The sequence below is a fragment of the Sphaeramia orbicularis genome, chromosome 11 (assembly GCF_902148855.1).
Source record: "Sphaeramia orbicularis chromosome 11, fSphaOr1.1, whole genome shotgun sequence".
Lineage (NCBI taxonomy): Eukaryota > Metazoa > Chordata > Actinopteri > Kurtiformes > Apogonidae > Sphaeramia > Sphaeramia orbicularis.
In genome coordinates, this window is record NC_043967.1 from 8,418,253 (window position 1) to 8,443,719 (window position 25,467).

Here is a 25,467-nt window from a genome sequence, read left to right on the forward strand (position 1 = left end):
ACTGCATTGTTGGAACAGCAGAAATTAGGGCTACACTAGCCAATAATTGATTATACCCATAATATTCAGTTCAAATTGTTCAGTTTGAAACAGGACGTAGGAAGTATTCATTTATCTTGTTCTTCATTTGACAAGTCCATGTTTCTCATAAATGTCCAAAGTTTTTCATACATGTTAGTTAAAATTTTGTTTCAAGTACATTATTTTTTCCAGGAAAAGTTGAACATATTTGTCTAATGTAAAACTAAAATCAGTGTGTGTGCCTTATTCCGACTCAGTGCAGTGAGTCTTTTGGCATGAAGTAAACACATATCTACTGGAATTTGTTCACCTTTCAAAGATTTGTGGTTCTTGAGGTACAGCCCTAAATGAAAGGAAACACAATCCATTGCAATGTCTCCATGAATAATCTTTTCTATTGTTTCTACAATCTTCTAATAACCAAATACATTAAATTGAGCTGTGTCCCTCTCAAAACAAAAGGACATTCTAATAAAAGACTTATATCAGATGTACACTGAATACGCTTAATTTTGCTATTCATTTTCAATTTATTAAAATGGCAAATGTTTACAATTATTGTATCAGTTAAATTTGTGGTTAACTGGGCAATGAAACAACAATATATTAAGAGACACTGTAAAAAAAAAAAAAAAAAATTAAAAAAAATTGTAAAAGGCTGTGTTCCTTCCATTTAACATCAGGTGGGGTGCAGGTGGATAAATATCATTCAATTCTTTAAAGTTGACTTGCTTAAGTTGCTACTTAGTAAACTCACCATCCGTTTGTTCCACGGCTCTGACCATATTCTGGGAGGTCACTCACTGGAGGAAGATTCTGCTCTAACCATGAGTGCTGTGAGTGGACACTGAAATCTGAAATACTGGGTGTCACTCCAAATTGTAAAGTGGTCACAATCAGGGGAAATTCAACCAGAATGTAAACTGTGCATGAAGAGGAAAAACATTGTATATAGTTCTGTTCAAGCAAGTACAAATTTCAAAACTCATTTGAAGAAGATACATGTTGACATACTTCCTGACTTGGAGCAATATTAAAAGAATTTCATTAGTGGCCAGAAAAAGAGAGCTGCTACCAGACAGACTAAACTGTTTACAGGGCACACTCGGATCTCACCAAAGAAAGTGGATAACCTTCTCACTCCCTGCACAGTTAAAGGGATGCAGCCTTTTTCAACTGAACAGAAAACAATAAAAAATAAAATAAATCACTGAGCTCATTCAGGAACTGAGCCCACAAATATCTGTCAAGTCAAGAAAGACTCTGGGTCGATGGATTGATCAGGACTTTACATCAAAATTGAAGAGTCCTTGAAACATGTGAGCACCTGTGTATTATGATTAACACCTGAATGCAGGGGTACTGTCATACCCTGTGGCCTCTGTCTGTGTCTGTCTGTCCATCAGAATCAACACGATTACTCTTTATCAAATTGTAAGATCCCTGTCACATTTGGTATTTTGGTGCTACATGGGAAGATCTTGGACAAATTCTTTGGGCATCAAACTTAACCTTCAAGCAAAAAAGCACACCCTTATTTAATTTTATCCCATTTGCATTTACACAGGCCAAATTATCTAAAAATCTAAGTTTAAAATTTAGACCTGACACAATTTTGAGAATCATGCTCTATGTGCTCTTGGTTTAAATGGATACTTTTTGTTTTAAAAGTCAATAAAGAGATCCAAATGATTTTTCATTTAGTGCCTTTTGTACTGAATATCTAATGTGGTGCTAATGAAGCAGATTAGCTCCACTTTGTTTATCAATTAAACTAGAACTACTGCCACCTTTTTTCAAAAACCCTAAAACTCAAATCAAGAGAAGATCCCCGTGCAAGTCTAAGGAACATAAAATTTAGTACACAAGAGAGTACAAATGCTTCAAAAAGTACATTGCAGTAATTGAGTAAGCACACTTAATTCCACCATGAAGCTGCATTTGGCATTACTGACCCAGATGTGTATGGCTTCCTTCACTAAGTTTTCTTTTTTTTTTTTAATCACAAATATAATCACAGTTACAGTCATTACTAGAGCAGTATTTCAGGTGTATAAACTGCATGAAATTAAAAAAAAATGCAACTGATGAACAATGACTGCATTTATTTAACATTAAATTTATTTTAAAGTTAATGGATAATGTCTATGTTTGAAGGATCAGGTCTATATGTGTCCGATGTTGTAGAATTCAAAGTGTCTTTTGAAACAAATAAAAATCGTCTAATGTGGCCAAAGCGACCTCAGTGCAGAAGGTCTCATCTGGTAAGGAGACCAAGCGGTCCAATGAGATGTAGTTAGACTGTGCTGGGTCATACTGAGCCTTTCCAAGATACTGGAGGAAGAGATGTCGCTCTCTGATTCGCAAATACTTGGAATTGAGGACCTAAAAGAGGAAATATGAGATGCTCAAGTTAATGACTTCAAATTTATCCCACATTGTCAAAAAACAGACAAATCACCAAACAACAGAACCTGCCTACCTGTGGGAACTTGACAATCAGCCTGTGGGGGATGTTCATGGTGTTGTGGAGGAAGTTAAATATTTGGGTTAGCTTCTTCTTATTGGCAGTTAGGACTTTTGGGACAGCAATGATGATATGTTGGATCTCATTCTTCTTCAGGCCGAACTCTATTTCACACACCTGAGTTTAGGAAAATGTAAACACGCATTCTTTAAAATTATTTTAAAAACTGAACTTTGTATCTCGACATTTATTAAATTAAATTAGGACTTCAGAGCTTATAATAATCTTGTTTCTTATTTAAGTACCTTCAGATTTTCTTTAACAGGCTCCAAACTACCACATAGCAATCTGGGTAGACGAGCGACAATATTCCGTGTCTGGAAATGAAATATTAGATGCTTATGTTTGTTTTGTGAAGAAAGAGAATCTTATATTTGGACTCAGCTCCTCACAAAAACCATCTCCATCATTTAAAAGGCTTACGTTAGAAACACTGAGACTGAGCTCTTGTTGATAGAAACCCAGTCTGTTGTCCAGCCTCTTCACACTGAAGTTGAGTAAATAGGGTGCTCTGGACACCATGGAAGCCACAGTCTCAGAACTGAACTTCTTTGACTTGAGGTACTTCACTCTTTGCAAACAACAGGGGGGTGGGGGGTGGGGATGATTCAATTCAAAACACACCTCATTCATCAGTCAGATTTTGGAATGATCAGACTTTTTTCACATTTTCAACCTTACCTAGACTGCAGATTTTCTAAACTCTCAGTGAGAATGAAGGGGTTGTGTGTGATGATGTATCCAAAACGAGAGTCTTCCACTCCGATGTCTTTGAGAAACAGCAGCCTTGGGACCACATCAGTCTCAAAATCCAGCCTCAGCAACATGGAGCCAACATTAGGCCTTTGTTCCAGCTTCCACAGGTTGACGCCTGAGAGAGAGACTGAATGATTAAAACTTATAAAATATTGTTAGTTTACCATATCTTTTCAATGTAATGGTTATTTTGCATATGGGAATCTAAAAATCTTGAGTAGGTTTGAACCGTGTACAGGAGAGGTTAGAAATAAAACAAAAATAGGACTAATGGCCCTGTAGCTTACCGGCCAAATTAAAAGCTTTGGGAAATGTATCCAGATGCCATTTATTATCACCCAGTTATGTGTATTTATCATATTACAGAAATAGCCCATGTTTTGGTCATATTCCAATCAGATCTGTAAAAAATTCAAATTCCAACTGGATATCATTGATACTTACTGATTTATTGTATCAATCCACTTCCTATCTCTTATAATGGGAAAATTTTTCAAAGTTGCATCAAATCCAGAATCAGATCCAAATGGAGATAATTTCAATACCTTGAGTTGACATTATCATACAGAAGCTGTATACCAAGTTTGAAGTCAATCAGAACTGGAGTTTGGGAGAAAAAAACAATTGAAATGTTTTCCCCATAAGAGCCCATGTTAAATTTTCCGTAAGTTCTCAGATCCAGAAGAAGATCCTGATCAGCATGTGGCCATTATGTTTTGGTCATTTCCCCATCAGGGCTGTACTGTAGAAATTTACACTTGATATCATTTATATTTACTGAGTTATTGCATTGATCCACTTCCTATCTCTTATAATGGGGAAATTTTTCAAAGTCGCACCAAATCCAGAATCAGATCCGGATCCAAATAATTTCACTAACTTTTGTTGACATCATTATAAAAAAGCTGTATACCAAGTTTGAAGTCAATCGGAATTGTAGTTTCGGAAAAGAAGACAATTTAAATTTTTGTAACAGACGACAGATGATGGTGACAGACGACAACGCTGCCGGATGCCGCATGACAACAATAGCTTACAGGCTGTCGGCCAGTAAGCTAAAAACCCTCCCTTATATAGATATCTACAGTGATATTAAACACTAAAACTTTGCCGAAAGATACCAGTGCTGATGCTACTACACATAAAAAAGAAAAATATGTAAAAGTCTTCCGTTATAAAATGTATTTTAGCCTGAAACCTTAGTAATTAAAATATTTGGTATGACTGCATGCTAGGTATATCATGCAATTTGCATTAAATAAATAAATAACTGACTAAATATCTATGTTACGGCATCTAATCAGATTCTGCCCTACCTCATTCATTTTCTGACCTGAAACATGTTTTTTGCTCTGAACCACCAAACTCACATGATAGCAGCAGTTTAGCCACATAACACAGCTACCTCCACTAGTTAATTTGTTTGTTGGTTTGAATCTGAAATGACAAAATGAATGAAAACACCAGTTTTGCAACAGCACAGGAAGCAGAATTGTTCTTTTTGTTGTTTAACTTTGGTAGGTTTAAGAGGCATCAGGGCTTTATTTCATCCTGAGAACAGACCGAACGATGGTAAGAAAAGAAGAGAAAATAATTTCAATACAATGCACAATTAAATGGATACTGACTTGTAGACAAGCCTTTCTTAGGTGGGAAAACCAGTACAAAAACTCAGACTAAGCCTTTGAGAGCCTCATATGGTTCTGCATGAGTGTCTTGTGATTCTCTGTCTTATGGATGTCCCTTAACTACTGTCTCACATCCACACCTGTACATTCAGTCACAAATCCCTACTTGGGGTAGACGGGGGTAAAGTTACACTTAAAACAGAAGAAAATACATTACATAATCAACAGATATTAAGATGAGATGTACGGCAATGAAATCTACAAGGTCTTATCAATCCTTGCTCATTCAAGACATTTTTGTATGTTTTCTGAATAAGGATAATGTGTGACTGGCTCATGGTAGAGATAAGTTCCTCTTAAGAAATGGCTGTCTCTTTTTCAGTGACTATTGATTATTATTATTACTATTAATACTACCTACTACTATTATTACACAAATATTCCAGACAGTATCCTGATTTTGACAGGCATTTGGATATTCTGAATTTTTAAAGACACATGGGATACACTGATAATATAATGATAATATTACAGTTTTGTGAGGATTCTTTGGACTATGTGTCTCATTTGTGAGTTGGTCTCTGTACCGATTTTGTTTACAGTGACAATGAATAGAGAGTAACAGACAGCAGGATGGATACTCTGAGGAAAAATCCACATTTCAGGTCAGAATAAGAAACACCCTACTTTTAATCAGGTCACGCACAACCAAATGTGATCAAGTATATGAGCTAACATTAATTTCATAAGCCGTGTGTGATTTTCATCTGTTTCAAAAGAAGAGCATAAAACACAATTTATTAGTGCTGGTAACATAGTCAATGTGGCTGTTTTTATGTCTACACGTTTTATTACCTAGCTGGACCAGTTTGCTGAGCGTCTCAGATTGATCTACATATTCTTTAAGCGAGGTGGAGGCTGGAGGTATGGCAGAGGGCACAGATATAGTGATGGCCTCGTCATCACTGATCTCTTCTAATGCTGACAACTCAGGAGTAACATCCAGATCTGAGAGAGAGACAGAGAACAATTTTGCATCACTAAAACTATGCATAAAGCAATCATCAATAATAGAACGACAGAATAATCTTATGTGTTAACAACAGAAAGAAATTCATTATGTACGTACTTAGTGATATCTGGTTTTCAGTCACTGGCATGACATCTCTAATTTGTGACAGAGGACTTTTGACTGATACAAAATCCATTCCTGACAAATCCTTTGAATACTTTGACTCCTTAACTTCACTTTCCACATGTTTAACAGTACTGTAATAGCATTTCTGTTGTTTCCCCCGCTCTCTTGGTTGATATGGTGTGTTATTGTCATTGATAAATGAAGCTGCATTTAGGGCCACTGGTCCTCTCCTTGTAGTGCAATGGCGAAACTGAGTGAAATACTGTATGGTAAAAGTCACGGTCTTGGAGCACAAGTGACTTCTGCATCTTAGACTCTGAGCAAAGGAGGAAGCCATTTGGATTCTGCAATAAAATAAAAAGAAAACTTATTAGGGTCGTGGAGAGAATTAATAGTCATGTAGAACCAAGAACAGATTCTCTTTAGAGAGTGTGTCATGAAATCTTCGAAAATAATAATTTTACACCAACTCGGAGTAATTTGCCAGAAGACGTTTATTCTTCTGTGGGTTTTCATGTGGCACATATGTAAAATAAAGTGCTTAAGTAATCTCTTGGGTTGACAATTGAGGGGAACGTTAAGGAAAACTTACAAGAACCCAAAGCTTGCTTTTTCCACTTCTCAATACTGTAAAAGCAAGTCAGTCGAATTGTCTTTTACAGATAAATCTTCAGTTCTATTTAGGCCTAAGTCTAGATTAAAATTACTATTTACTATAACTATTTACACTAGTCAAACTTTGACAGACCTGTGTTTACATAGATCAGTCTATTTAAACACAGAACATTAATCCAAAAAGAACCTCAATCTCAGAGACGCTAAAAATCATTCATACTTCAGGTTGGCACTATCCCGGAGGCTGATGATTCTTTTTTGGAAGTATGTATGCAGATTTAGGTATGTTTAAGCCTCTTTCTTCTCATTTTTACGTCTAATTTAAGAAAAAATCATTTTTAACAATGCAGCTGGTGAGTCTGTCTTTAAAGTTTGAAACAAATGTTGCTACATGATGCTAGCTAAAGCCAAGTGTTAGCTAGGAAGCTAGCAGGATAATGTCTCCTTTCAAAAGCATAGACACTATGGTTGAGACGAGACCAGCAAGAAATTGCAGTAGACATTTTACTTACATATTATTCTGAGGTCAATTCCAGAAATAAATCTAGATGTCACACAATGCCATCTGTTCTTAACGCGCACGTTGACGGAAGTACAGCGTTCGGGAAACGTCATAGACGAGATGTACCACAATGACATATCTATGGTTATTGATATGATTTATTATGTCTGTAATATATGATAAGACAGGTTACGACTCGACTTGGTTAAAATGAAAAAAAATAAACAAATAAATCAAAGACGTTGCACATTGTATCACAACGTTTACTTCGTTGGTTGTGGGGAAGGATACTTATTTTTCCACTCAAACACCCCCATATGCTCTTTGGTTCAGTCCATCTTCAGACTTCTTTCTAGAGTAGCGCCTTAGACATTGTCTTGGCTTTGTAACTTTGATTTAGTTGCATGAGTAAATAGAACGTGTGAAATTCAGAAAGTAGTTGTCAACGAAATGGCCAGTACACTGTCTCTCCGACCGGCTGGGAGAGATGACGCCAACTATAAGTTACATTTCCGAATGATAAACGAGCAACAAGTGGAGGACATCTGCATTGACTTCTTCTATAAGCCTCACACCATCACATTACTTACAGTCACTGTACTCAGCCTCATGTACTTTGCTTTTACCAGGTAGGGTATGAAAATCTAGTGGCTAATATCAGTCTTAAATGTTACCATTTTGTCACTGAATCGACAATCGTACTGCAAAAAATGGCAGTCTTTAACTTTGTGTAATATTTAGACTTGAATGTGGAGGAACAATGTTTCCTTTGTTTCATTGAGTGCTATGTCTCCATGACAGGGATGATGAGCATTCAGACAACAACCTCAGAGTTGGTCTCATAGTGGTTGTCTCCTTTTTCTTAGTCATCAGTGTCCTCGCTTTTCCCAATGGTATGTTAAAAAATTCAAGTCACATTTTCCCATGTTTTTATCTGCTTTAACTTATTTCGTCACCTTTTGTTGACAAAAACGTGCACAATTGAGCTTTACAGTAGTGCTTGGCAGTATAGTCAGTAATATGACTAAAACATTTCATGTCAGTCAACATGTCAGTTGACTGAATAATGTATGTAATGTATGAAAACATTATTTCATTCCAATTTAAAGGCTGATTTTTGATCATGGGTAAAAGTAGAAGAAACTAGACGATTATTTGTGGTTTAAAGTTATTTGCAACATGAAAAAATTATGGAATGCATCAAATGCACTGTAATTTTTTTTTTTTTTTTTTAATTAACATGAATTAAAAACTTCATTATGGACATAAGCTCATGGGGACATCCATAAAACAATAAAAGACATGTATTAATTGCATTTATTAATCAATTTAAACTAGATAAGAGATAAAATAAAATTAAAAAAAAACTAAAGTTTTCAACACATGATGGAAAAGATGCAAGACAGAAAAGGGTGTAAAAGATATACAGTAATGGTGCAACAAGAAAAAAATGCTGTAAGAAGCACAAATTACATATTGAAAACAACATAAACAAGGCAAAAATTCTATTTAAGCAAAAATGACAAAAACAAACCCCTTATTTTGTGAATCATATTGTGTTTATTTGACTTGTTTTACTATGGCGAAACATCCATCTAGTTTTTATCATCCCTTAGACTGGAAATAAATAATGAGTTGACATTTATGGCAATTATCTGTATAGACTAATATGAAAATGTTTGTCATGAGAACTTTTATGGCCATATCACCCAGCCCTACAACCGTGCACTTTTGGTCAAATTTGTCCTGATGTCACAGCATGAAGTAATGGTGGCAAGACATTAAAAGTTACCTCCAATGCTTTTTTTCATCAGGTCCCTTTACGAGGCCACACCCTGCAATATGGCGTATGGTGTTTGGTGAGTGTGGACTCACATCACATCAAATTCAATGTGACCTCAGTTCAAATCCAGTGTCAGCATCACTTAACCATTCTGATTATCTTTCTTTTGTTCGGGTAGGCCTCAGTGTGCTCTACTTCCTGTTTCTTGTGTTTCTCATTTTCCTCAACTGGGAGCAAGTGAAGACACTTATGTACTGGCTGGATCCAAATCTGCGTTATGCCACACGGGAAGCTGACATCATGGTAACCATAGTTTTTAAAAGCACACTCACAGCTCACATAGTAGTGTATTATACTGTCAGGTAATCCCAAATTCAGTGTTGTGCCCTGTCTTTTCATTAATTATCACAGTGAATTTTGTTCAAACATTTTCCAAATAATTCAGTATTTTGTTCTTTTATTGTATTCACATTTTAATATTGGACAAACTTTTTATCATTATAATTGCTATGAAAATTATAATACTATATTTATGACATGTTCTGACCCTAAAGAAGCGTTTAGTAATAGAAAAGAAATGAACAAAATAAACACTAAATAAAGAAAATCAGGGACTACACGTGTTTGTCCATGTTGTTTCAGCTTGTCATTTTACATTGTTTTGAACTTGTTCTATATTTTACTTAATTTTCATCTTATTTTGTATTTTACATCATTCTCACCTTATATCATTTATGAATACTGTAAAACCACAAATAGCTGGTTTCTTCAACTTTCAGTCAGGAAAGAAAGAAAGAAACAAACAAAGAATATATGAACTGATTACAAAATGCAATTAGATAATTTTTAGCTGTATTATCGCAGCCCTAATGAATAAAAGGATCAAATAACAATGGAATATATAATGACTATATAGATCAAGTCAGAATCATTATAATTAACTTACAATTTTGATTTATGACAGTTTGTTTCTTTTCCAGATGTAAGAGATATGTTTTTTTTCTGTTCTGATTTGGGATTCACTCATCTTCCCCCTACAGGAATATGCTGTGAATTGTTCAGTGATAACATGGGAGCGCATCATGAGCCACTTTGATATCTTTGCATTCGGTCACTTTGGTGGCTGGGCCATGAAGGCTCTGCTCATTCGCAGCTACGGCCTCTGTTGGACCATTAGCATCACCTGGGAACTCACTGAGGTAATAAACCCGCATGTACATGTGTTTAAAATAAGCACAGGCATCAATCTGCAAATGTTATTACCCTTTACATGATTAGTAGCTTTCCTGTCATCCAAACACACTCCCTCTCAGGTAGCTTCAATGTTGCCTGTGCGGACAATATGGACTCTTTGTTTGACACGCACTCACTGTAACAAAACAGGATTATGAACCAGAGTTTCTGCACACAGTGAGTGCTTGTTGCATTATCTGCTACCAGGTGTTGACAGTGGTGATTAAATTACAGGATTTAGCCCAAAGATCATTTACTCACCACAGACCATTTACCAGTTTACTCACCAGAGAGTCAACCATTTATGTCGTGGCTCATCATGCAACAAAGTACTAAAATAATGTGAAATTATCTGTGAAAGAATTATGGTAAAACCATCCCCAATACATAAGGCATTTTTGTTTTACTTTCCCTTACATTTTTTCCTAGCTCTTCTTCATGCATCTTCTGCCAAACTTTGCGGAGTGCTGGTGGGATCAGGTGATACTAGACATCCTGTTGTGTAACGGAGGAGGCATTTGGCTGGGGATGACTGTCTGCCGGTTTTTAGAAATAAGGACCTACCGCTGGGCTAGCATCAAGTACGTCAGACTAAAATAAATAAACCTTTCATTTGAAATTTGTAAACTTGATACTGCTAAAATCTCTATCTACAATTGAGCATCATTCACCTTCTAAAGACAAGACACAAGCAACCTTATTTGCTTAAAGTTATTTGCTCCAAACAAGTTTACAAAGGATGTTTTCTGGGAATGTCTAATCTTCACAGTGGCCTACCTCCCAAATGAGAAACCACTTGCCAAGACCCCTATGTGGTCAGGTTCAAACTGTAGCAAATGTATCACAACACCCAAATGGAAAGGCCCAAATCTACTATATAAAAGGGAAGTGGACTCTGTTTATGTATGTTTGTTTGTTTGTTTGTGTGTGTGTGTGTGTGTGTGTGTGTGTGTGTGTGTGTGTCAGGCATTACAAAATCCGGAAAGAGCTGACTGTTGCAGTTTGGCATACTTTTTTGTCAAGGAAGAGACGAGCAAAAACGCCAAGTTGATAGGACCAGTATTTTGGGAGATATTAGTAATTTTGGAATACAATAGCCTTACAATCACATTGCTGTGCCCAGGATCACATTGCCTACACTTAGAACAATGGGGTAACGTTAATTTTATGTCAGTGCTTATAAAATATAGACTAACATCTTTTCCCAAAAGTCAGCTTTCCCTAAAAACTACCACATCTATGTAGAACCCATGGTTCCCCACGGGTCAACGCGCTAGTTATTGTGTAAAGGTGTTCCAAACTCTCCACAGCAGAGGGATGTCATACACATTAACAACCACTAAAACCACCAACAAATCAACACTATGTATCCACAGCTCACTGTTTACACACATCTGTATTATAGTATATAAGTTTTCTTCTTCAAACTAAAACTCATAGCTGTTTTTTTAACAATCGGTCAAAATAACACTGCATCTTACAATCCTGATGTGCTGCATCAGCTGATAGTTTACATTATAGCTCTGTTATCTTTGCTCTGTTTTTAGATAGAAAACAGACACAGTAAAACCACATATCACCTCATCATCCATTTTCTGTATGGTTTGTGTTGTCAGTAGCTGACAACACAAGGTCTGTTTGGGATTGTCCAAACAAGGTCACAACTGTCACAGTTTAGTCTGAAACCGTTAATCAACAAATGCAGCAAGCATATTGCTATGTTAGTAATATAGTAATGTGTTCGCTGCCATCTCCCAGCGAGAAGGTTCCAGTCGCCGTTAAAAGATTACATCTCACTGCTCTGCTGTGTTTGCTATGTGCTAATGCTAATGCACATAGCAAACACATACGCAGATACGCAGCCATCCACCCTGCAGTATGTCAGGGTGGATGGCTGTGTATCTGAGGTGGTGTCAAGCAGCACTGGGGTGCCCCAAGGAACTGTACTGGCTCCATTCTTCTTCATCCTCTGATTTCCGGTTCTACTCTGGATCCTGCCACTTCCAAAAGTTTTCAGATGACTTTTCCATAGTCAGTAGCATCAGCAACAATGAGGAAGAGGAGCATGAAGGATTGGTGGAGAGCTTTGTTGTGTGGAGCAGTCAGAACCACCTAAAGCTCAACATCAGCAAGACGAGGAAGCAAGCAAGGAGTAACTGGAGTCAACCTGTCTCAATCACCATCCAGGGTAAGGAGGTGGAGATTGTAGACTCATACAAGTACCTTGGGGTCCACATAAACAATGAACTGGGCTGGTCGGACAACACAGATGGTACAGGGAAGGCCAGAGCAGACTGTTCTTCCTGAGGAGACTGAGGCCGTTTGGTGTCTGCAGTGGGCTCCTCAAAACCTTGTACCAGCCCATAGTGGCCACTGCACTATTCTATGCTGTAGTGTGCTGGTGGGGTGGGGTTAGGACTGGTGCGGGCAACAGGCTCAACAAGCTGGTGAGGAAAGCCTGTTCTGGGATGGGACTGGATCTGGACAGTCTGGATGTGGTGGCTGAGAGGAGGGTGAAGAACAAAATCTGTACAATCCTGGACAGTCCTTCTCAACGTCTGCATGATGAGGTAGTGCTGATGGGCAGCTCATTAAGCCAGCAGATTATCCCACCCAGGTGCAGGACTAAACGTTTCAGATGCTCCTTTATTCCATCCGCCATCAGACTGTACAACAGCAGCTTGGCTTGAATTACATCCTGCTCTAAGCAGTCTTTTTGCATCTGTCAATGTCAGTTGCACATTTATAAAAGTCACCTACTGCACACTTGCTACTTTATCATTATTATTGCTATTTTTTGTCACTTTTAGTCACTTTAACAAATTTGACTATATTTTTTATCTTTTTTAATTTTTCTATTGTATTTGATGCCATGCAGCCACATTATGGCTGCAGCGGCAACAAACACAAAAATGGCTTCATTACCTCTTTCTACTGCGGCTGCGCTTCACACAATGCACGTCCCGACAAATTTCCAAAAATGCCCGAGTGACCTACCGGCTCTGTTTGTAAACAAATGGATTGTTTATGGTGGAGTACACTTCAATATTGTTCACCGTGAGGGAAGATTCAGGTGCGTAATCACAGAAAGACTTACAGATTTGTGATACTTTGGCTATGACTCAGGTTTTACAGATTTGTTGAAAAATTGGTGATGAAAGTCATACGCAGCTTTAACCTTTAATAACTCTAGACCCTCTTAAGCGTCATAGTCATACCCACCAGTGTAAAACAAATACTGTCATTTCAGCATCAAACTCCATTTTTCTCATTTAGAGTTGTGCACAGTGTTGAAAACCACAGACGTGCATCTAGCCTTTATCACTTTGTCACATTTGACTGTAGAAGTTGTGTCTTACTGGTTCTCATCCTCAACTTGGCATTGGCCTGTTCCTCACCAACTGAGACTGATAGAGTGACTTTCTATACCCTCTAGTGTTCACATACTGACAAAACTATGTACGATAGTGTAAAGGGTTATTTGAGATTGAGATACTTAAAGCTTCTCCTTTGGCACACGGTCAAGTATGAAGTGGTCAGGGATTAAGTTTGATGATTTTATTACAATTTTTAGCAGGATTCATTATAGGTTTCCACACATGATGGATAGAGATGATGAAAATCTTAAACAGAGGAAAAACAATAATTCAATTAACAATGTCAGTGGTCTAAAATCAGTCTCCAGGCTGCATGCTCCATCAGACAAAAGAAAATGCTAGAGCTGGGGTTGATCCATACTCTTGAAGGGTTAGATGTGGGTCCCCCTCTACCAGGAAGTGTAGTTTTCAATACATACATTTGCAGATCTGTGGAATGATGTCACAACTCTTTATTTTAAACACTTTCATTTTTATATTTTAAAGTATGAATACCTAATATAGCTCCTTTAAAACTACACAGTATGTATATCTTTCTGTCAAAAACTCAGAAATGGTGTTTTTCCAGGGAAATCCACTCCACTACAGGGAAGATAAAGCGAGCAGTGCTCCAGTTTACCCCTGCGAGTTGGACTTATGTGCGCTGGTTTGACCCAAAGTCCTCCTTCCAGAGGCTGGCAGGAATCTACCTCTTCATGATCCTGTGGCAGGTAGGCTTTGACCTTAATAGTTTTCCCTGGTTTTTATAATTGTTTTAATGGCCAAATTGTATTTTTTTTTAATTACTCATAGATATATTCTATAAAAGATCTCCCATCCTTCATGCTATGGATGATGTTGACTGAATCAGCCAGTCCTCTTTAATATTTTGTATATGCTTTTTACATTCTTCATACACACAGCTGACAGAGTTGAACACGTTCTTCCTCAAGCACATCTTCGTCTTCCAGGCATCCCATCCTCTCAGTTGGTGTCGAATTCTTCTCATTGGAGTCATCACTGCACCCACTGTACGGTGTGTACAACCCCTTGTTGGCACCATGCCGGTGCTAGAGATAGGTCTGGCACCATTAACTATTATTCTGGAATAGGGAAAACACTAGGCGGTTTGGCCAACTTGTATGTCTTCAAATGACTCATACTAGTCGTAAGTGGCACTGAGCACATGACACAGCGACAAGGACTGTGCTTACATTGACCCTGTTACTGGACTAATAATCAGAATTATAGCCCAATCAGAATAAAAACACCTCCTGTATCCACCCTAATCAAACAGACTGGTCTGATCAGAATCAATTTTTAATCAGGATGATTGGGCATTGTTAACATTTAAAGGTCCTGAACAGAGAATTTGTTTAAAGTGGATTGCAGCGACACCTTCGGCCGGAATCGGTGGTGTTTTTAAGGGACAAAGACTCCGCTTCCCATGAGCACTAGCGCCTACTGTCATAAGGACATAACTCTGGCCAAGGCGTTTTGAAGCAAATGACTGAAGAGCAGATCCTCTTTACAACTCAGCATTTCTTTTTTTAAGACAGCAACTTCCAGGGTGCAAAGTGATGTTTGAAATGAGACAACAAGCTAAACATAAAGTCCATTTGTAGCATAGTTTAGTAACTGGCGTGAAAATGAAAGTGAAACCAAACTTTGAAAGTCCAACTCCTGCTTCTATATCTCTTTTACTCTGGAGCTCCTAAGTGTTACTCACAGACTGATGTTCTAAGACGTGTCCCAGTAATGTACATTTGCACTAGCTTTTCCACAAAGTATTCAAGCATTTTCATAAATGACTTCAGTCATTTAGCATCTTCATCATTCTGCATTAGCAGTTCATCACTAGCTGCTTCAGCCTTCTGCATTCACAGTATTCTGCTTTTATAATTGTCTTGTTCCTAACGGACAGTTTAGTATCCAGGCCCTGGCATGAACATTCAACTCTATACAGAACCATTTCAGTCTCACCTTACAAAGCCGTTAATTTGGGACTGAAACAATGCTCCAAATCAAACAGATTACCGGTGCCAAAGAGCTAGTCGTGTGGCTAACACAGAAGTGTTTACTAAGTGTTTGACTGAACTACCAACAGCCACTATAGTAAAATACAATGTTCCAATGCATATAAATAAAGAACAGAAGCATTCTATACCTGTGTAGAAGGAAGAGGGCCAACTCCAGGGGCCTCACGTATAAAGCGTGCGTACGCACAAAAACCTGGCGTACGCCCTTTTCCATGCTCACGCTCAGATGTATAAAGACTGAAATGACCATGGAAATGTACGGTCCTCCACACCAACTCCATAGCTGGTGTACGCACGTTTCTAGTGCTTTGGAACCATTGGCAACACGTAGAGGTGACACTGAGATACTGTTAATAATGTGAAAAGGTCATTCCTCTGATTAATGTGCACATCAGAGATACACAAATGAACAATGAACACACCTACTACTGTCAGAGCAGCACATCCACCACCAGAACCAGAACCAACCAGACCAACCCTGGACCCATTAATGCCAATCCTGCCCAGGAGGACATTAAGCAACAACCATATAAAGAGACAAGGACACAAAATTCATTGGTTGATAAATGCATTTAATGTAGTGTTCATGTCTTTGAGAACATTTATTAGTCAGTCCAGTCGCTCATAGACATGCCGATTGTCCTCACGATGTCCTCTGGTGACTCGGGTCAGCTTGGACCCATGCCGGTGTCGACAGAACACTGGTCGGACAAGCATCAGCAGCGGGCTGTTGGACCGGAGGATCAGCTAACGCCGGGGAGGCAACAGGAAGCCTCTGTGACAGGAGGATGATACTGACCGTCTTCTGTCTCATTGTTGGAAAATAATAATTTGAGTGATTAAACATGAGTCAAAGTCTTTGATTTCCTCTTTGATTTCCTGACATGATTACACATGAACTTTTATCTAGTTTGGCTGTGATCAGACTATTATATGACCCATAGAATGAACTCATGTGTGACTTACACAAATACTAAATATATGTTTACCTTGGGGGTGATCCGAGTCAGCCCTGTGAGAAAAGTGTCACCCAAAATATCGTCGACTCTCTGCTCAAACAGTCTCAGTTCGTCTCTTTTCTTCTTCCGCCTGTTTTGACCTCCGCTTTGCGTCCACCTTGACGTCATCATCTGATCACGCAGAGAAGGGAATCCCAGAGGGAATCCCACGTGCCGACCCAGTTTATACTAATTTGCATATTTAAATGTGGGCGTGGAGAGGGAGGAGTCTGGTACTCCAACATATGCTCTCAATTCCACGCTGATTGAGATGTATAAAGGAAATGTACGTGGAGTTGGGTGTACGTTCAGTTTTATACATCTGGATTTTTTTGTGCATATGGACTTTTCTGGATTTGGGCATATGCCAGGTTTCAGTATGAAATCCAGGCAAGTCTTTATACATGAGGCCCCAGGTCTGTTTTGATTCCTTTAACTCCCTTAGTTCTCTCCATCAGTTCAATGTAGAGGTTTACCGGTGTTTTAGTCTGTGCTTTTTCACTTTCCCGTTTAACTTTCTTTTTCTTTCTGCCAGTCCAGCTCTAGTTCCAGTGTCCACCATTACAACAAAATAAATCCAAGAAATCCTTTTCTTTAGGAAAAAGGACAGATCTTACTCCTCACTCCTTCAGCTTACGTCTCACTACTAAACTCTGCCGGTTGGTGTGGTGTTGTCATAGTGACGTAAGTCTACCGTAAATCAGTCCAGTCAAGTCTGACCTGATCAAGGAAGCTGGAAATAGCATTTGGAAATAACCTATTTTGGTGCTGATAATCTCATTTTAAATTGTGGACTATAATCAGGCATATATCTAAAAATGAGACTTTTTTAAGATCACGCAGAAAGTCTGTACAGGACCTTTAATAATCCAATCAATGAAAAAATATTAACCATTTGACTGTGCAGTAATTAGTGCTTCAAACTCACCACTAGAGGTTGTTTGATTCCCAAATGGACCAGGTCCTCTCTATGTTAAGTTTACCTTTTCCCTCCTTGGGTTTCCTCTGGGTCCTCCAGTTTTCTCTTCAGAAATAGATACATATAGGTTAACTCTTCTGTAAGTGCCATTGACCAAGGTACTGATGAAGGTCCAGAGTTGGTCCCTGAGTACATAATGCTAATCACTAACGCTAATGCAAGTCAGTATATGTATTAGGATAAGTAATAAAGTGAGTTAACTTTTAATCTTTATCTTTATTCCGTCAGTTCTCTCTTTCTGCTCATGCTTTACCCATGTTGGGATAACACTAGGCCCAGAAACCTAGAGAAGGGGAAATTTTTTTAAAAGGACTGTAGAACACCTTGATGGTCAAAAGGCTTGAAATACCAAAACATCTCATATTTCTGCCAAATAATAATAATAATAATAATAATAATAATAATAATAATAATAATAATAATTTCAATAACACTTGATCTGAAAAAGTTCCCATTTTGATTACATGTTTTGAGCAGGTAAATGCACATCATATTGGATCAGTGTCCACTTAACTTGTAATCTCTGAACAGAATGATTTCAACCAAATTGAAGAAATCTGGTCCATGTAACTACAGCCAGTCTGTGTCTTTCGGAGGTTTTTTGGCATAACACTTGCAGGTGGGATGTTGAGTTGTGGTTTTAAAATGAGTAAATCTCTACAAAATTAAACATCACATAAGACCCAATGTGTCTTCCCCAGATTTTGATGTTTTCGGCATGTAGTTGCAGTTTGAAAATTGTTGACCTTTCAGGTGGCAATGGGGACAGGTACACATAGGTAAGAGTGAAACAGGATTATTCCAGCAGAGTGCATCCTGTGAGCCAGAGCAATTGCGTGCCTCTCAAACTGCCTCTTGTCTTCATCCTTTTACAGACAATATTATGCATACCTGACAGACACTCAGTGTAAACGAGTTGGCACACAATGTTGGGTGTTTGGGTGAGTTGCTTTTACCCTTTTCAATCTTGAATTATTAGAATATTGTGTCACTTAATCTAAGTAGGGCTAGACGATACCATAACAATAACCAGTAACAATATTTATAGAATTTTATGTCACAATAAATACCATTGTCATGATACTTTTCAGCATAAAAAGAGAGGTAGCTTTTTATGTTGTTTTTGTCAATCAATCAGGTTTTTTTTTAATTTCTAAAGCACTTTACAACAACCAGAGCTGACCAAAGTACTGTACAATAGAAAGATACAAGCATCACAAATAAATAACAATGTCTTGGTGAATAAGAATGGAATTTGGGCTCTTTTTATACTTTATTTTGACCCAGTGGTACTAAAGCCAGTGCATGCTAAATGGAAATGTAGAACATGAGAAAAATACCCATAAATCACAATGTGAGCTACAGGTGTTTTTGGTTGTTTGGTTACACCTTTCATATAATTTCTGTCTGACTCTTGTGTTGTTTTACATTAATTTTGACATTTTCATTGCATCTTGTGAGACCATTTCTTTTCTTTTCTTTTTTCTTTTGCATTGTTTTTATCATCCTATGTCTTTAATGTCATAATCATTTTTCATGCTGGTTTCCTCCTTTTTTAAAAAATCTTCCATGTTTTTTGCTTTAAACACTTCTTATTAATCTATTTCGCTTTTTTATGCATTTTTGTTTCTTCATCTTATTATGTCTGTTATATAATTTTCATCCTATTTAGTCCAATGTTTTTTTTTACTTGTTAAAGTCATGGTATTTGTCACTTTTATGTTGTTTTTGTCCATCATTTATTACATCTTTTATATTATTTTTTTATGCTTTCATTCAGTCCAAACCATTCAGTTTTCAGTTTGTCTTTGTCATGTCTTTTATGGCGTTTTCAATTTTTTTTTACTCTTGTTATATCTTCTGTGTTATTTTCATAATTTCTTAAGTGCTGCATTTTTTTGTGATCTTAAAGTTTTTATGTTTTTTTACAATTTTTTTGGTCTTTTACGTTATTTTTGTCTTTTGCATGATTTTCATCTTGTCTTTTGTAATTTTCATCCTATTACAACTTTTTGTTGTTTTTAGCGGGTAAAGCATTTACGGTTTTTTTTTTAATGCATTTTGGCCTTTAAGTTTTCTTTAAAAACTTGTTGCATCTTCGAAGTTGTTCACCATGAGGGAAGTGATTCAGGTGTGTAAGCACAGAAATAGTAATGGATTAATGATAATTAGGTTGTCACTCGGGTTTTACAAATTTTTAAAAAATTTGTGATGAGAGTCATACACTGCTTTAAACATGAAAACCATAAAGCACCTAATGCTCAAAGACATGGAAGAACACTTGAAATCCAATATGTTTTTAGGGTAGCTTGATTCACATTCAGTTTTGTAAGAGCTCTGTTTCTGGCCCATTTAAATTCATAACATTCTTTAGTTATTGACCTCATCTCTTACACAAAGCTGCTGATGCCCCCAGTCTGCTCCAGTTTCTATAGCAACAAGACTAGATATCTCTGCCTGTCTGAGACACTTAAGATCGAGATGCTCTTCTTTTTGTGACTCACCCATCTGGTTTAATGTTAACGCTAAAAAAAACCACAACAACCCTGGTGTACTAGTAAATGAATATGTGTTTGAATAAGCACAAATACAAAGCACATGCATTTTAGAGGTCATATGTCAGAGAATCACCATTGCAATGAAATCATGTTGCCAAGAGAGGGGGCAATTGTTAAATACTGTGCCCCAATTCCCAGCCATCTTTCTACCTGTTCTTTCTCGTCTCCCCAGGGCCATTGCTTTCCTTGAGGCTCTTGCTTGTGTGAAATTCGGTCATGACTTATTCTCCAAAACACAGATCCGCTATGTCCTCCTCTGGCTACTCTGTCTGGTAAGAAAATCCAAGTGACTGTGTTTTAAGTCCAAAACAGATGCATCAATACTGTGTGGCTGAAGTTCCTGTGAAAATATCATACCCTTATACCCCTATTTATGTCACAAAACATACAGAGCTTTCTGATGTCTTGATTTCTTTGATAAAGCATACAATTGCACATAAACATTATTGTAGTTGTTTGGTCTATGAAATATCAAAAGGTGAAAAATATGAATCAGTGTTTGGTAGTGCTTTCAAAGATATTCAATTTACTGTCACAGATGTGTAAAGAAACTAGAATATAGTTATACAGAAGAAGCTGGAATTAAGAAAATCACTCAAACTGATTAATCTGTTATTGAACTAATTAGTTACTTCATTATTTTAACATTTTATAATAATTTTGTTTTTTGCTTCACCATTGCTATCATTTGTATTTGTAAATCAAATGAAACTTTACCAAGTCCATTTTTATGAAATATTTACTGAATTTTATTGCATGTTTTACACCTCTGTAACAACTTTGAGTCTAATTTTGTTGTGAAATGAATTAGGTTATATTAAATATTTAGACTGCATTATATACATTTTACATATTTAAATCTACTCATATTAAGTTTCAGTGGGCAAGGATTTAAGTTTTTCTTAACACTTAGGGTATTTATCCTGTGTCTTAATAAAAACAAAACTAAGCTAAGTGGCCTACCTGACTCATAAACAACCACATGGAATTTTTCTTTTCTTCTTCAGGCACTCATCACTCTTCTCTGCCTGAATGGGATGGTCTGGTATGAGCAAAATAAAATGAAGGTGAGACTTTGCAGGTCATTACAATAACTTAACTAATATTGATTGGTTCTGTTTACACAGAGCTTCACCAGTGTATAATCTACGCAAATCTAATCCAGATATAGGCTACATATTGCAAACCAGTTCTCTTCATCTAATTGTATAGCTGAAAATGAGAGCTGAATATCTTAGTTTTAGTCAGAAATGTTGCTTAAGTGCAGCTTCCCTCTGCTGTAGGGTGTTTCTCCACAAACTGAAGACAGCAGTGCTGTTGACTCATGTGGTTTCATCCCAGATGGCGTTGCAGGTCAGTTCAGTAACAGGCTGCCAGACAGGCATCCTTCCAGAAACTCCAGATAATTTTATTTTTATATATTTTTTAATTATGTCTTTTCTCCTAAATAGCTGAGAAGGAGTCTTCAAGAAAGTTACAACCAGTTAAACGGAGGAAAGGCTCTGGGAGGAACAAGTTCGTGGATGGCCAAGGAGGAAAAAGCGAGTAAAGGGCAATACAGGTGCTGACTTTTGTTATAGCGCTTGAGATTGGTTTTGGCCTTAGTATCTCAAGACCAAATTTTAAAGGCCTCATCTTATCTCATTCTCGACTCACTCTTGTCTCAGTTTCAGACAAGGACACCTCAGGTTTCAAGACCACAAGTGTGAGGATTTCACTAAACTATTTGTGCATTGTCTGCTTTGTATGTTAACATCATTACTCTGATTTGACACAATACTTCTGCTTCAGATGAAAATGGTAATTACATTTTTTGGCATTTTTGGAGATGAAGCTAAGTCTGTCTGGCATAGAGATATGGGCCAAATAATTTTCTGTCATGGAACAAAAAAAACAAAGAATAAGAGAGAACAAAGAGTTCATCTGACCCACCCTCCAACACACACTTTCCTTGGAAGTCATGCACCTTAAACCTTAAATGATTATTTTTTTGTGTTATGGTCATAAAATTGATTTGGCCTTATCATGCCATATAATTTTCTTGTGTGACTAATGTATTTGTAAGACTGTTGCCATAATGCCCTGCAGCATTCAATATATGTGTCTGTGAAAGATGAATGTGCTCTTCATTTTGAAACAGTAAAGTGGCCTTATTTTGTTAGTAAAAAGTAAACCAGCTAAGCTTGAACATCAACATGGTGACCTCAAGAGCACCCTAAATCCTTTTTCTTAACCTTGCTGCACTTAATAATGTTTGCACTGGTAAATATGTCTAATACAAGGCATTGTAGAGTTATCATAGTGGTCCAGTTCTAAAACCAGTTTACACCACAAAACTCAATGTGCATGATGTCACTGCATTTAACACATAACTTAGGGGCAGAGTTAATCTTAAATGCTGTGTAACATAATTTTGTCCAGATCATGGTCCAGAGTCAGATAGATAGATAGATAGATGGATGGATGGGAAGGACTTTATTATCCCAAACTGGGAAATTACAGTGTAGCAGCAGTATGACATACTATAATAATAGAGTACCACAGCAAACATGAGTAAAAAACAAATACCACACAAGAGCAAACACTATACATTATAAATTAGAAGTATAAAAAGATCTGGAGAGAATCTGGAAAATAACTGTAATGTGCTGAAATAGAACTGTAAGATGCAAAACAAGTTGAAATATTCAACTATATTAGCTTACTAAGCTAACAGCTAATTGGTGAGCTAATGGCTTGTGTTGTCGACACTGACTAATATCATTATATCCACGGGTAGGCACATTTTTAACTAACAGTGTTAAATTCGAGCTTAGTACTGATGTTTGAAAAAAACTGTGTACTGATTAGCTTCCCAGCTGTGAGCTACACTGTTTAAGAAAGATGTGTACAGTAACAAACAATACTGTTTCAGTAGTCTGACACTTTTAGCAAGCATTTTGTTAAATGTAATGCTGCTGAAAAATGATGTAATGTTTTGGGTTGACTGAGTAGCTACAAATGTAGGTTGTTACTATTCAAAATAGTATATATTTTTTGGATGATGTTGCCTTTACCAGGCTTAGAAAGGGTTGGGAGTATCAATAATGTTTTAGCCTCTACATTAACTGCACTAACTCACCATTGTTGGCAAGGACTTGCAATAGGAATAAGGTTTGCAGAGGTTGTGTAGGCTAAGGGCTTTGTGTATTAGAAACTAGTTTGTTTAATGTGGAAAGAAGGCTATGACGTGACCTTAAACAGATACTCCTCTGAAGGCAGTCATGTTGTAGGATGTTTTACCAATTGGTTGTTTCCAGTGGGAAGTTCATATTTACCGCATGTGTATAATTTTAGCACTTTCTCTTTTCTGTTTTTGAATATGAATGTAGTCTGAGATAAATAGCGTTATAATTTGATCATTATTTCTGAGAATGGTAGAGGTTTTTTATATTGTCGGAGTAATTTTATTTATGTAACAACAGCTCAAGCTGATGCCATTCCACACTCATCTAGAATTCATTGCAGCACTCCTATATGTGCATGATATGCAGTTCAAGAAAATCCAATCATCAGAAAAGATAGTTTCATATCACTGGATGAACAGCTAACTTGTCACCTGTAACTGTTTTCTTTTTCAACTGCAACTGTAAAGATTTGCAATATTTTTTATAATTTGTGGTTGTGTCTGTTTGTGTCTATATACCGTGTCAATTAACACAAGAGCACCGTGGTGAATCGATTGCACATGATAATCACTGAAGTAAAGTGATTATTCTTACAAGCTCTTCACTTGAGTCTTTTCCAAATTAATCAGTGCAGTAATCAGTTGTTCCGTAAGCTATTTTACTGTCTTAACTATTTTTGAAGAATGCAGAACAGTTTAATATTTAATGTCCAAGTGTATTCTACAATTTTACATTGTTTTTGCTCATGTACTACAAATGCCTTTTGATTGTAAAATGACACTTGCCAGTGTCACTTCATCATCTTTGTCAGATCATAATGCACGAAAGAGTGTTAAAGATATGTGAACATTTTATGTATTTGCTTGCTTTTATACACTTTTTAAAAATAATTTTTATGTCAATTCTTGAGATTTATTGTCTTTCCTGGCCTTGAGACGTGTGGCTCAGTGAAAATATTTTTACTTTTATTAATATTAATAATAATAATAATAATAATAATAATAATAATAATAATAATAATAATAATAATGGATTGGATTTATATAGCGCTTGTCTAGACACCCAAAGCACTTTACATTATTGACCCATTATTCATTTGCTCTCACATTCACACTCTGGTGGTGGTAAACTACATTCGTAGCCACAGCTGCCCTGGGGCAGACTGACAGACTTTTGTAATGCACCTAATTCAAATTAATTTTCACTGTGATGCCTTTTTCTAAATATATAACACAAAAGATAAGATAAAGATAAATGAGTGTATTTTCATTTTATGTTCTCCTTTTGTGTTGCATTTCATTTGAATGTGCTTCTGTAGCTATTTGAGCTATCTGTTTGATTTTTGCATTTTATTCTTTTATTAAAAAAAATTACCTGCTCATTGTGTTGTGAAGTGGACAAAAAGCCAACACAAAGTATATAGTCTCATGTTTTCTTTTTAAGACCTTTTCATTGAAAATCTCCAAAACAAGTGACAAAACATAAACTCAAATAATCAGATCTAAATATCTCACAGTATATGACAGAGGAAGTGCAAAAAAATAAACGTTTTAAGTGGAAATGTTTGTTATGCACATATAGGGGAAAAGGGAAATGTAGTTTATCTTATGTAGCAAAGTACATAAGATACAAAGTATTTGGGAAAATATTTTACAGTACAACTTTTTAAAAATATGAAACCCTTTCAGCTCTACTTTTTAAAATTAAATTAATTCGAGGGAAAAAAATGGTTAATGGTTGCAACATTCTGTTTTGTCTGATACAAGAAAGATTACATAACAAAGTTCAGTAAAGCTACTACATGAGGAAATATTCACAAAATGAGTCATTTTAGAGGGATAAACATCATTCATAACATCAGTAATGTGTTTAGTATTGTCAAAGCTAATCCATTGTTTTTCCGATGAACTGCCACTACATTTCCCATAGTTCCTTTGTGACGAGCTACTGTGCAGGATGACAGCTATCCGGCGCCGAAACACCGATAGACAGACGAAAGAGCCATGGCGGCCACGGGTGGAGGGAAAATCAGAAGCAGGAGATATCATATCGCCTCTAAACCTTACGCCAAGAGTAAACAGGTAAATCAAGTGAAATTTTTCGTGAGAAAAGCCACGGGCGAGGACATTGCGGTGACTGCGGTGCCACAATATATATGACGTTGTTA

At 36.9% G+C, this 25,467-nt stretch overlaps 3 protein-coding genes across 8 annotated transcripts in view; 2 read left to right on the top strand and 1 right to left on the bottom strand.

Moving 5' to 3' along the window:
* Positions 1-1,855: 1,855 nt before the first annotated feature.
* mterf3 (mitochondrial transcription termination factor 3) lies at positions 1,856-7,307 on the bottom strand. The gene is made up of 8 exons (XM_030147213.1): positions 7,198-7,307; positions 6,062-6,414; positions 5,788-5,940; positions 3,230-3,419; positions 2,972-3,119; positions 2,794-2,865; positions 2,504-2,665; positions 1,856-2,406 (listed from the first exon to the last, which is right to left on the bottom strand). Exons 2-8 carry the CDS (start codon positions 6,405-6,407, stop codon positions 2,212-2,214), a joined length of 1,266 nt encoding a protein of 421 aa, XP_030003073.1. The 5' UTR covers positions 6,408-6,414; positions 7,198-7,307; the 3' UTR covers positions 1,856-2,211.
* Positions 7,308-7,539: 232 nt separating this feature from the next.
* ptdss1b (phosphatidylserine synthase 1b) lies at positions 7,540-22,956 on the top strand. Of its 2 annotated transcripts, XM_030148148.1 has the most exons (14): positions 7,540-7,816; positions 7,989-8,080; positions 9,002-9,046; positions 9,149-9,273; positions 10,011-10,169; positions 10,633-10,784; positions 14,149-14,290; positions 14,483-14,595; positions 18,451-18,516; positions 20,306-20,405; positions 21,141-21,200; positions 21,417-21,486; positions 21,585-21,694; positions 21,801-22,956. In XM_030148148.1, exons 1-13 carry the CDS (start codon positions 7,638-7,640, stop codon positions 21,680-21,682), a joined length of 1,401 nt encoding a protein of 466 aa, XP_030004008.1. In that variant the 5' UTR covers positions 7,540-7,637; the 3' UTR covers positions 21,683-21,694; positions 21,801-22,956. The 2 variants fall into 2 exon arrangements, with proteins under 2 accessions (XP_030004008.1, XP_030004007.1); XM_030148147.1 differs by having other exon boundaries at positions 21,585-22,956.
* A 2,317-nt stretch (positions 22,957-25,273) lies between these two features.
* nup153 (nucleoporin 153) overlaps positions 25,274-25,467 on the top strand; it is a 44,835-nt gene continuing 44,641 nt past the window's right edge. For 3 of the 5 annotated variants that reach the window (XM_030147106.1, XM_030147105.1, XM_030147102.1), the window contains exon 1: positions 25,289-25,381. In XM_030147106.1, the coding sequence (XP_030002966.1) occupies positions 25,304-25,381 (78 nt within the window). In that variant the 5' untranslated portion in view covers positions 25,289-25,303. Of the gene's footprint in view, positions 25,382-25,467 lie in introns of all 5 variants that reach the window. The other 2 variants (XM_030147103.1, XM_030147104.1) reach the window with 2 other exon arrangements.

What these genes read in the sequence shown, in the direction of transcription:
- mterf3 (XM_030147213.1), bottom strand. Translation starts at nt 6,407, where the DNA reads ATGGCTTCCTCCTTTGCTCAGAGTCTAAGATGCAGAAGTCACTTGTGC. An exon ending in TCAGTCTCAGTGTTTCTAAC is followed by an intron (nt 2,866 to 2,971) that starts GTAAGCCTTTTA and finishes TTTCATTTCCAG; the next exon opens with ACACGGAATATTGTCGCTCG. An exon ending in TGATTGTCAAGTTCCCACAG is followed by an intron (nt 2,407 to 2,503) that starts GTAGGCAGGTTC and finishes TTCCTCTTTTAG; the next exon opens with GTCCTCAATTCCAAGTATTT.
- ptdss1b (XM_030148147.1), top strand. Translation starts at nt 7,638, where the DNA reads ATGGCCAGTACACTGTCTCTCCGACCGGCTGGGAGAGATGACGCCAAC. An exon ending in ACACAATGTTGGGTGTTTGG is followed by an intron (nt 18,517 to 20,305) that starts GTGAGTTGCTTT and finishes TCGTCTCCCCAG; the next exon opens with GGCCATTGCTTTCCTTGAGG. An exon ending in ATGAGCAAAATAAAATGAAG is followed by an intron (nt 21,201 to 21,416) that starts GTGAGACTTTGC and finishes CCTCTGCTGTAG; the next exon opens with GGTGTTTCTCCACAAACTGA.